A 12258-nucleotide genomic window follows, 5' to 3' on the forward strand; every position below is an offset into this window, starting at 1 on the left:
CTAGTATACCTGTTCCCATAAATATGCTTTCTGTTTTTAATGAACTGATGTGGATGTGCTTTCTTCCAGACACTGTGTGATTCCTGCAGTTTCTCTATACATCAACTCTTTTTGATTTTGCAATCAAAATTTGATTTTTGCAAACATCATTTCTGCTGCTAGGTCTTCCTTCCATTGAAAGGACCACTGATGATGGATTGCGGGACATCTGGATGCCACAGACTTTCCTGTCATGGTGGTCCAAGCAATGTGAAATGAAAAGGGCCAGTAGTTTCTCTTGTATTGGGCATTAAGGACTGGTGGGCTTCCTGTGACCAAACTAGGCATAGCTCTTTGCCTCATGCAAAACACCCTCAGTGCAGCAAACCAAATCAGGGGTGTAAAAAATGGGGCACCCTGCAACCAGAAAACCAAAAACCAAGAAAGCAACACAGCTGTAGGGTTTCTTTTTTCTTGTCTTTTAAATAATGTTAAAAACGGGGAAGCTGAGACAAGCTCCCTTGATGGCAGAGCTGTGGAGGGCGGGGAGGGTAGTGGGAGGCATAAAAAAAACAAATCCCAAAACAAAGCCAAAATCAATTACAAGACATAAGTATAGCTATTTGGTCTCTAGTTCTCTACCATCAGTTTTCAGATTGGTGACTCATCTACCTCTCCAGCAGCACAAAATGATCCTGGAGAGGTTTCTGAGTAACACAAACCATGTGATCGGTCCTTTTACTTTCTCCCTACAATGTAAGGATCAGCCCTTCACCTTTCACCCCAAAACTGCTAGCAGGTATAAGAAACACTCCTCCCTTTTGTAATTACAGATGCTTCAGCCTTTGCCTTTGTATAGAAAGCTTCGAGCTGAAATTCTGCGTTGTGGATATATTGTGGGGGTTACATATATATACATATATATATGAAATGTTTATATATATACACATATATATATGTACTTGTCTCCGCCCTCCCTCCCCCTGCTCCATTCTATCACTTCTTTGCTAGAGGGAGGGAAAACGTCAACATCAGTCTATTGCAGAGGTTTGTCACATTTATTTTTCTCCTCCCCGGAGCACTTAGGTGATTGGTTTTGGTCCATATTCCAGCAGTTAATAGCCACTTGCAGGACTCACAAGCCCGAGCTATGCTGGGATGATATCCCAGCCTACACGTGAAGGGTGACTCCTCTTCATTTGACAGGTATGTGTGGTATTTGGTAGCTTCTGCACATTTCCCAGTGGCAGCACATGTAAATTGATCCGAGCAAACTGGAACCCTTGAGCAAATCCCTTCTGTGTTGCTATTGTTTTATGCAGTGTTATGTCATGAGACTTGCACAGAAAATAAGAGCACTCTATTTCCATAGGAAAGCCTTCCAGAAAAAAAAGCATAATCTGATGTCTTGTCCTATGTGAGATAAGGAAAGTCAAACTGCATGTTTATTAGGGAAAAAAAAAAAAACAACAAAAAAACCCCAAAACTGAAACAAACCGAAAAGAAAGAACTCAAGGGAGACTTTGTAAGAACAGTGAAGTAGTGCATAAGTCCAGGCTTTTTCCTGTTTACTTTTCTGCCAGCACCACTTCTGCCTGTTAAAGTTTGTTTTGTTAAGGTGATTCAGGTCCTGTGTGGTCTTCAAGCTAAGCGGCAACCCCAAGTACTGCTTCTGTGTTGTTGCTTCCCCTCCCAAATTGTGCCAGTCATCCGGGCAAGATGTTTCTCCCATGGACCCACAGAGGTGATGCACCAGCCCCCTTCAGCACTCATCTTCTTGGTATATTTGTTCATCCAGTTCCTGGGATTCAAGGTGCTCGAGGCGGTCTGTTCGGCCACTCATAATCTCATCTGGGGTCTTCATGAACCTGCAAAACAGAGAAACAAGCAGATTTCCCAGTGGTCTCAGCTTTTACCTTTATAAAGATGTTGAGGCCCCTGAGCTCTACAGCTCCAAAAATCATATTTGCTGTATCCTCCCAGTGCCTTAGTACTTCCCAGCTTCTCCCCAGCCTACTGGTTTCTTCCCTCCTCCATACCTTGTAAAGAAACAAAAAAAAAACCACCCAGGCCTTTACCCCCGCTCCTTGAATGTCTAAATTTGAACCAAACCCCACAGTCTTTTCCAAAGAATGATATATACAATATATCTATATCTCTATAATATAATGATATATTCTTCTCCCTCATATTGTTTGCTGTTGTCATGTAAGATGACAGTATGCCACAGGTACACTCATTTATGGTGTCTGGTGACAGAAACATTAAAGATCTTTATGGTTAGCTTATTTCAAAGCAAAAGCACTTGCAAGGTGTGGAGAGGCAGAGGGCTACTGGTTTGTGCAGGTGTCTGTGTAGGTGAGCGAAGAGGAGTATGAAACATCAAAGTAAAAAAGAAAAAGCCAAGGACCAAGTCAGAACAAGTTCTGGGAAATGGAAAAAGCCCTGAAAGAAAGTTTTTTGGGCTAGGGAACTGTGAACAAAGACAGTCTCTTCCTGTGTGATTGCAGTAAGCATAATTGTAATGAAGCAGCAACCTCTGCAAATGAATGCCACAGCTCCCAGCACTAATGTCCTGATGCAGTTAAGTCTGCAGGGGGCTAGAAACAGAAACTGCCTCTGAGGAGGCACGGCAGCAGTAGGAAATGGGAAAGGACATCCACCAGCCTGTAGATCAAGTCTGCAGCCTTGATCTTTGCCAGGATGCTTTTGTGTACTACAGCACAGAGATCGCATGGAAAAGCTCTGCTTTCTTTTTGAATTTAATGGCATAGGGAGAGAGTCACATAGGAAGGATGAAATCCTAGTTTAAATACAACTCACTTTCGTAACTCCTAAGTACATCTGGAGAAATTAGGATGAAAGATGTTTATGCTGTAAGTGTTACAAAAAATTTCAGTCTTTCATTAACGATGTACTGGCTAACATTGAGCAGTACAAAATGTGTTAATCAGAGGAGCTGATTTTATTTCAGGTTGATGATATGCTCAGTATCCTTGCCCCAGTGAAAACAAAACCAACTGACAGGAGCCTCGTTACTATCACTGACCCAGAAAAATCACTGCTGAAGCTAATGAGCCAGATTTGCCTCCTCTTCTGCCTCTGAGGTTATAAAGCTGAGGGCTTTCCATCTGAAAAATATGAAGTCTCTCAGCAAATGCATAGCACAGTCTGGAGCTAACCTTTTGCCACTCTTTCTAATTTTGGAAATCATGTGCACATATGCATTTAGGGAAAAAAAAAAAGGCTGTGACTCACTGCTGTGTCACTCCCATTTGTATGCTGGAAGAACGCTGCTGATACAAATGGTGTTACAGTGGTGAAAAACTAGCATACAGAAGTGGTGAATCAGTCCCTGGCTACACAGTGAAATCGCATCAAAGCCTACGGGCCAGACTGTGCCCTGATTTAAACCCTGCTTGTCTTGTTGATCTTGCATGAGGATGAAATCAAAACAGAGTGATCCCACTGCCTTCCCTACCTTCTGTCTGCTCCGTTTCCTAAACCATGTGGGAGATGGGCTGATGTGAACCGTACTGCAGTACTTTGGGTATTCTTTCTGGTCTGTGTTTTAAGTCATGTCAAGGAACTCCAAGCATGGGTATTTGTAATAGCATTTGATTAAATTTTAAGAAAACAACCCAGAACTACAAGCTAATGAAGAAACAGTGTCTGTAACCTCATTTGTTGCAGAGGACACTCAGGCAACCTATTAGAAATCCTTCTCTGACTCCATTTTACTTAAAGCTCTGTATAGATATCTGCAGATGACAACTGCCTGCATGTTACTTACAGAGTCACACTTCCTATTATTTCTGTGCTTGCAAGAAAAAGCCAAGAAAGGCATATTAATGGCTTGATTTTTTGCAGCTGTTCTTTTTCTCTTCAGATATAAATAGGTCTAAGAAAACAACATCAATAAGTTTTTATTGGGAATTGTGCAAAAAATGCTTTGTTGTTTTTTCCCAGTTTCCGAAGGAAATGAGGTTTATATGCTCATGTTTTATGCTCCCTAGTGACCTCTGAATCTGTTGGTCAATTTTAGGCAAGTCTGACAGAGGAATTGAGGTCTCCAAGGGTATCAGGTTTCTACAGTTTTGAAAAAATAGGCAGCCTGGTTGAGAAGAGATGGATTCCTCTTTTGTTTGTGCCCCCCCTGAAAAAGAGGCTCCAAGATAAGTACATTCACTGTTCAGCATCACAGAATTCCCCCAGGAAAGCATGGTCTTCCCACAAGGCCATAGCAACTGAGGTTCCCTTGGTACTGCTGCTCATGGAGCAACCTTATTTTAACTTTCAAAAAATTTTAAAAAAAATCTAAAATCATGCAGTTGATTTTGCCTGTAATTCCTTCTTCCCTTCACTTTCCTTCCCCCATCTAAGTCTCCTTCTAAGAGCTGACATAAACAAGACATTCCACAGAAACCTTTTCAGCTGTAGATAGTTTGAGTGCTAATGCAGTTCTGTTAGCTATTTAAGAAAACAAACTCCAAGGCTGCCTTCCTATTGATATCACTTCCAAGCACATTACTAGGTCCAGACCACTGACATCAAAGCAATCTTTGGTCTGAGTCCAGTGCTCTGTGGGTCAAACGTATGCACTAGGATTTGCTGGTCTTGTCTGAAGAGAGCTGGAGTGCTCTTGCTCTCTACCAGCCACACTCAAGTTTGTGGAAGTAACTCCTTGCTGTAACACTGTTTCAGGCACTATTTCCTAAATTCTTGGTTGTATCATCCAATGTGATGTGTTAGGTTTTACGAACAGGTCTTCCAGGTCCTTCTCTCCCTTGAAAGCAGCACCGCTGAAGACGTGGTTATCAGCACTTCTCTTTCGTGATGCTGATGCACTTGAGGAAATGCCTGATCCCTGCTTAGCTTTCACTGGCAGCTCTGTTTGTGAAGTCAGCTTGGAGTGGGTTTTCCAGCAGTTTGGGTAAGATCATGAATCATCTGTCTAAGGTCTTAAACAACGGCGCAGCCTGCTTCAAAGGAGTGAAAAGACTTCTATTGACTCCACTGATCATTGAAACGCCACTATTTTCGTAAATTGGTGCAGTTGCCTTGATAGCTAGGAAGCGCTGGTGTAGACAGCTTTTGCAAATGTATGCCCATTGTCACCTGTATTATAGCTGTGGCAATGAAGTATCCCACACACAATTCCATCCTCCATCTTCGAAAACTAATTGTCTGTAGAAAGGAATGGCAAAGAAAAGAAAAAAATTACCTGAACAAAAGCCTTTGTCCTGGCTCCTTCCGGATAATATTTAGTTTGTAGTAGTGGCGTAGGGCTCTGGACATTTTCTCATAAGTCATATTTGTTCTGTTCTGTTTTTTTCAAAAGAAAAAGGAAAAATGTGGTGACATGATTCATTAAAACCTTCCTAAGCCCCCAAAGGAGTTGCAGAACTATCACAGCCAGCTAAAGTAACCAAATCTGTTCAAGAAATTAGATGTTCCAGTCTAATGCTGTTTGCAGGCCCATCCTGCCCCTCCAGCCCTCATCACCAAATTTTTATGGGTCTCCATTCAGGGCAATTTAAGCAAGAAAGTTTAACAAAAATTCCAAGTGAGATTTTTCTACAGTTTCTTGGATCACAGATAACAAAGGCTTCATCGACCACAAGAGGAGACATTAGATGGAGATTCTCATGCCAAGTGGGATGTGACAGACCTGTTCTTACTGAAACCACCTTTTGCAAAAGCCTAAGAAGAGTGGCTAATAGGCTGAATCTGTCAGAAATCCTTACTAAGAACACTGTTCCTCTGGGATTCCCCTCCACTAACTAGTTAATGCTTACAATGCACTGTGGTGATTGAGTGCCTGTTTCTCCTCTTGTTATACAAGTGTAAATCAAGAAGCCCATTAGGTTGTACTTCTGCTTCTATGACAGAGCCTCCCCTTCATTTTGGGAGCTGCAGACCCTAAAGGCCATAGCCAGAGTACTGCAATGTGACTGACATGGCTCTGCTGAAGCTGAGTGTCACAAGGCAGAAGTGATGTGCGCGGGCAGAGCTGTATGTGGGCAGCCCCCACAGTACTGGCTTGGGTTAGCAGCATCAGTCCCTTAGGCTACATCTACATGAAGAGCATTTTGCTGGTACAAGGAGCACTGGTTTACTATCCTGGCAAAAAAACTCCCCGCAGAAAGACAACTATACTGGCAAAGCCATGCCTGCACGAGCATAAAGCAGCCGCTTTGCCATGGGCAAAACGCGCCAAACCAGCAGAGGCACGCTTTTGCTCTGCGAGCCTCCATGTCAGGAGTTTGGCTTGGCACAGCTCTGGCAGTCCAAGATCTGGCAGAAGGCTGTAGTGTTGACCTGACTTTATTAAATGAGACCAATTCACCTGTCTAAAATGCTCTCTAAGAGCAGACCTCCTCTGCTTGCCCACCACAGGTCTGCTGAGGGAGGGTACATAAAAGGTCTTCTGTGACAATTAAACACTAATGATGTTTTTCCTGCAAAATCTAGACTCCACTCATTGGGAAGCCCCCTGAAATACCATGTGTGCTTTTTCCCTTTCTTATATGCTAAAAGGCCACTGTGTTTCCCAAGTGGCTAGTGGTCTGAAGTAGCTTCAGTTTTAGAATAGCTTGGAGGTTGGGTAATGGCAGAACTCTCCACTCCCAGTGTTGCAGCCCAAGATCTCTAGGACAGATGTTCTTGTAAGCAATGACTCCTATGAGAAAATCTTGAACTTATCAAGAGTATAGGTTATGTATACTCATATACAGAACCACAGAACAGCTGAGGCTGGAAGTCACCTCTGGAGATCACCTAGTCCAGCCCCTCTGCTCAAAGCAGGGTCAACCAGAGACACCTGCTCAGGACTGTCCAGTTCAGTTTTGAACATCTCCAAGAATGAAGGCTCCTCTGGGCAACGTGCTCCACTGTCTGACCATCTTCCTAGTATAACCGTCCCACACCTGGGGTCTCATGAAACATAACAAGGGGCAATGTAAAGCCCCACATTTTCCCAGGTCACTCCTCTCCAGGCAGACTTCTTTACCTTGCCCCTTATTAAGTTTCATGAAATTTGTGTTAGGTCATTTTTCATGTCCACATCCCTCTGGATGGCAGCACAACCCTCTGGTGTATCAGTACCAGAGGGTGTATCAGCACCTCACAGTTTTGTATTGTCTGAGAACTTGCTGAGGGTGTGCTCTGTCCCATCATCCAGTTCGTTAATGAACGTGTTACAGTATTGGCCCCAAATTCAATCCCTGGGGTAACATCACTAGTGACTGGATTTCGTGCCATTGATCACAATCTTTTCAGCCCAGCAATTCACCCAGTTTTCAGTCTACCTCACTATATTCTTGTCTAGATCATACTTAATTAGTTTGTCTGTGAGGATATTATGGGATACAGTCTCAAAAGCCTTTCTAATATCAAGATAAACATCCATTGTTCTCCCTGCATCCACTGAGCTCATAATTTCATAGTAGACAGGTATGTTGGTGGTCAAGCATGGTCTCCATTCTGCAAATCCATGCTGGCTACCCATATATTCGTATGAATATACTCATATAGATCTATCTATACCTAACTCAGCCCCAAACTGCAAAAATCAGTAACTGCTTTGCAGAGAACAAAGCAGAATTACCCCCTTAAAAGGAAATACATAATCCTGCAGCATTTGGTGTCCGTCACAGGGCAGGTGTGAAATCTGAATGCTGGTGCAGATAGAACACAGACAGATAGCTCCTGCCAAGGTGTAGTATACAGCTTCTTGTAGACCACATCTAACCAGAACATCCTTACTATCAGGTTTCGGGAAGAAATGAGATGCCTTGAGAGAGAAGGACCACTAATTCTTGCACTCCCTATAATTTTATAATGAAATGCACTTATAACTCAATGCCTTTAAACCAAACCAACAGGTTTTCTATATGAAAGGTAGGGTTTAGTGCTTGAGGCTGGATGCTTTATATTTCTAATATGCGTAGAATGAAAGATTACAACTTTCCAGCAACAGTTTATATGCACACACTTTCTTCCTTTTCATTCTGTTTATAAGTGAATCCTGTGATGTTACAAGAGGTGAAGCGCCGCAGGAGGAAAAGTGCATTGCTTCCTTACCTTGTGGTTTCCCCACAGCCGGGCCAGCCCGTTGGGATCCACTATCCGGAATATTTTGGATTCCTTATCTTCCCATCGGATGAAATTTTCGTACCGGCTGTCAGAAAGCAGCTGATAAACATAATCCCAAAGCAACCTACAGTCTGTGAAGAGAAAGGCAAGAAAACATTGACTTTTTTCCTTGAGATTAATGCTGGAAACTTTAGTGTGGATGTGTAGTGAAAGGACAGTTGGGATCAGGGCTGAAACAGCTGCTGCAATCTGAAATGCAAATGGCTTGGTTGGTATCGACAAATGTTTGCAAAACATACTGGAATATACATTAGAAGGAAGCCTCTTCTAATGCATCCTAGTCCTTCTGACACTGACTGAGCGACTTGATCACATTAAAAGCTGCATGAGATGACCTGCTGATTTTAGTTGTGTGTTTATTGTTGTACTGATGCACATAAAACTACCGCTGTTGGCCCTACTGCTGGTGCTGGCTGTTTCAGTGGGGAAATCAAGAATCCTGCAACCTGCTCTCCCTGCTTGAGGCTACCTCTTTCTGTGCAAACATGAGGGGTCTAAAGCATGGGCAATATTACAGCTTTCCTTTGTATGCTCCCTGTGATATAAAACTGACACCTTCTACCATTTTTGAATTTGCTTTTTGTTTTACTTTTCAAAGTTCCTGAAAAAAAAACCCAAGTATGATAATTACTTGAGTGCTATTGAGAGGTTAAATACTTTCTATTTGGATAATTGAATTCAAATTTCCTCTTGGCAAACACTCCTTAGGTCGCTAATTAAAGGTCTAACAGATACTTAGGTTTTAGTTTAGTGTTTTTCAGTTTCATGGCTGTCTCTTGAGACCTACCAAGCCAAGAGCTGAGCTATTCCTGCTTCCTGCTTGCAGTGTGTGTGTGCGCAGCACAGCATAGTAACTGGCAACTATGAAATACAGAAAGCGAACTGCACAGAGTTAGGGGCTCTGCTGCTGTCAGAAACAACAGGATTTTTATAGCTCAACTGTCCAGATCCCTAAGATGGCCGTATGGTTGCATTTCACTTTGAAAGCAAAACCAGTCTCTGAGAGATGGCTTGTTAGAGTGGCTAAAGGGCAGGCAACCAAAGACCTCTAGCTAGGTGCTAAAATGGTTCTTGTCAGCCTGTCTTTCTATTCCTGTCTGTTTGGGGTTGGTATGTGTTACAGTGGTGATGATGACATGTTTGGTATGATAATATAAAATGCTTTTTGAAAAGGGAAATGAATAACACATTTAATGAGCACACCTGAAATGATTAGTGATATTAACAGTATTGATGGTATTTCCCATTTTCGAACTGTAAAGAGTATCTCTGGAACATGTACTGTCTCGAAAGCCAGAGCTTAGTCTGCCAGTGCCCTTACTACAGACTCTCCCTACCACCTACGGAGAACAAGGCAATGCGTTTTGAAGGGATGACATCTGGCAAAAATTGCAGGTTTCCGTTCTAGCTGAAACCTTCCCCAATGGTCACCTTGATAATGGTCACCATGACATCTACAAAAGGAGGAATGTGAAAGGAAAGTGGCAGATTTGTTGGCTGGAAAAAAATTATGTACATCAACATTTTTCACACAAAAATGTCCATTCCCATTTCATTTTTTTTCTGGGTTTAACTTTAAAAAAGGAAACCAATTTCCATTTTTTTTCATTCCTGGATACAAATCTTGTTCAGTGATAGCTTCCTCCCTCTCACCCAGAAGAAGGTACCTGCAGCTGGGACAAAGACAGAAAATAATTCTCCTCTGCATGCATTTGCCAATGGCCAGCCTATACGGACGGGCCCCTTCTTGGCACACAGATGCAGAGACGTCTTCCTTTCCCTTTTCCCCTCACCCAGCCACTAACTCCACGGCTATGGATACCAAGCAGGTAGCTGGCTGCAATTAAACACTGCAATGCCAAACACTGCTGTGGCTAACCTCTTTTGCAGCTCCAGGCACAAGTGACTTCCCCTGGACTACACGGGAGGTCTGTAGAAGAGCATCAAATTGGAAGTCTCAGGCTACTGCTTTAATTTCTGTTGTATATCCTCTCACAAATAAACAAACCCCAGTTCTTCCATCGCCTTTCCATCAATAATTTTGCACACACACACACACACTTAAGTCTTTTAGACACGCACATATTAGTAAAAACCTTCTTTTAGAGATTTTGTTTATAAGGAACAAGGGAAGGGAAATTATATTGCTCTGTTGGTTTGGGCCTTTTAATAATGCGGGAGGTGCTTAGAGAACAGGGTAGTAAGGGCCCATGTAAGTGGTTCCTTGACACACGTGCAATTCATTCCAGAACTCTTCCAATGAAAGGCTGTATAGAAAATGCTTCTTTAGTGCAAGAAGCTCAATTAAAAAAAACACAACAAAACAAACAAGAAACAAACAAAAACTTTAACTGTCTTTTTTTTTGATTTTTTCATTCAATTCCTCTAGCTCTGACTCCCCAAGAAATATTTTACCAATTGATCAGAGTTGGTAATTCTGCTGTGTTCCAAAAACTACCATTTTTTTCCATCATCCTGTGTAACCTGTGATAACTTTAACAAAACCTGCATAGTCTAGGTCAATGGTTCATGCTGAATTCACTGTTTCAGAAGGGCTTTTCCCAAAGATCTCCATGCTTTGTTTACATGCAGTCCTTCATTAATATCACTGTAAAGGTGATGTGATTCCCTAGGTCAGCAGGGAATCATTTACCACAGCCATCAGTGGGCAGTACAGGGCTAAACACCTGTGGTGGGCTCAGGCTGGCTCCACCTCACCTGCAAAAAAGGTCTGTCTTGGTGGGAGCAGTTTCAAATAAGAAAGCATGCACTTGGCTGAAATTCATCAAGAAAAAAGTGACACTTTTTGGCCAAGGCAGGAATTTATTAGAAACCTGAGGGAAGAGAGGAAGGATGTGTGGATCTGTTGTTGAACCAGCGCTTTGACTGTGCTCGAAGCTTGCTGAGGTGGTTGGTTGGTGTCTGGCCCCACTGGAAGAGTGCTGCAGGGATCTGGCATCCCAGTGTCAGTCACTTGGTTTTGCTTGTGCCACTACTGCTAGTCCTGGCAGGAGTGGCTCTCCTCGGGGTCAGCTGGAGGGATGGCGCTCCCGCAGAGGCAAGTCAATGTCAGGCTCTGTCATATTCTGGAATGTGGCAGCCTGAGGCAGACACCCTCTGATTATAGTAACTTACAGCTAATATTTACAATTCTGCAGAGGTAAGATTTACCCTACACTTTACTTTCACCTCAAAATTTGCAGCATGCAATGTTATTTTTAGTGAGTAGTACACTGCTGTAACTATGCTCTAGAAGATTTCCAAGTGTATAAATGCAACTCTTACTGATGGGGATGGTAGACCCCTAATATCCTTTCTACAGCGGCCCCTGGAAGAGTTTCAAGGAGCTAATGGCTCCTTGACAGCTGACTGGAATTGCACATGCAATGTCATCATACTGTGCCAGGGCTGCACATTTACCTCAGTGTGGACAGCAAGTAAATGCTGGTTGAACCGAATGGCTTTAGTTATTTTCAATTGGCTGTCATTACCTCCCCCGCACACACTGTGCCCCCCTCCTTCACACACACAAAAAAGAAAGCACACAAAATTCAGCCCAAGATGTCTGGGTGGCAAATTATTGGACTAACAACAGAGCTTCAGACTTTGAGAAGAGGTAGGATTCAAGTCCTGATTTGGTTTTTGTTGTTCACCTCAGTTTTAGACGGGTTTCAGGCTAAGCTTGAACATAAATACTGCTCAAATGAGGAGAACTCAGATCTGCATCTTGAGATCTTCTCAAGAAAAGTCCTAAGTGATCAAGGGCCCCATCCCATGTTCTAAACTGACTGAGCTGCTCAGACTTGCAGAGGTATTTACTAGGCTGGTGGAATTTGCAAAAAAAACCCCAACCACCCAAGTATCTTAGACCTCTGCTTCAACAAGAAAGTTGAATATTCTTGAAAATTCTGCTTGGCTCCTACAACCACTTAAAAACTCGTCCCTAAAAGCTACAGTTGTCGATCAGCAAGTTCAGATACATGACTGACTTGCAATAATGTAACAAGATGGCATGCATCAACGCAATTGTAGCAACTGTGTCTCAAGCCACTGCAAGCAGGAAATCAAAAGCATTACCTTTAAAAACCAGTAGAAAAGACTCATGCTCACTGCATTTCTTTT

At 42.7% G+C, this 12258-nt stretch overlaps 1 protein-coding gene across 6 annotated transcripts in view; it reads right to left on the reverse strand.

Annotated features, from left to right (window-relative positions):
• Window positions 1–1385: 1385 nt before the first annotated feature.
• ETV6 (ETS variant transcription factor 6) overlaps window positions 1386–12258 on the reverse strand; it is a 140015-nt gene continuing 129142 nt past the window's right edge. For all 6 annotated transcript variants that reach the window (XM_055711162.1, XM_055711160.1, XM_055711164.1 and 3 more), the window contains 3 exons: window positions 8065–8207; window positions 5204–5304; window positions 1386–1847 (listed from right to left, as the gene is read on the reverse strand). In XM_055711162.1, coding sequence (XP_055567137.1) covers window positions 1742–1847; window positions 5204–5304; window positions 8065–8207 — 350 coding nt within the window. In that variant the 3' untranslated portion in view covers window positions 1386–1741. The remainder of the gene's footprint in view (window positions 1848–5203; window positions 5305–8064; window positions 8208–12258) is intronic.

This window comes from Falco cherrug, chromosome 5 (genome assembly GCF_023634085.1).
Source record: "Falco cherrug isolate bFalChe1 chromosome 5, bFalChe1.pri, whole genome shotgun sequence".
NCBI classification, from domain to species: Eukaryota; Metazoa; Chordata; class Aves; order Falconiformes; family Falconidae; genus Falco; species Falco cherrug.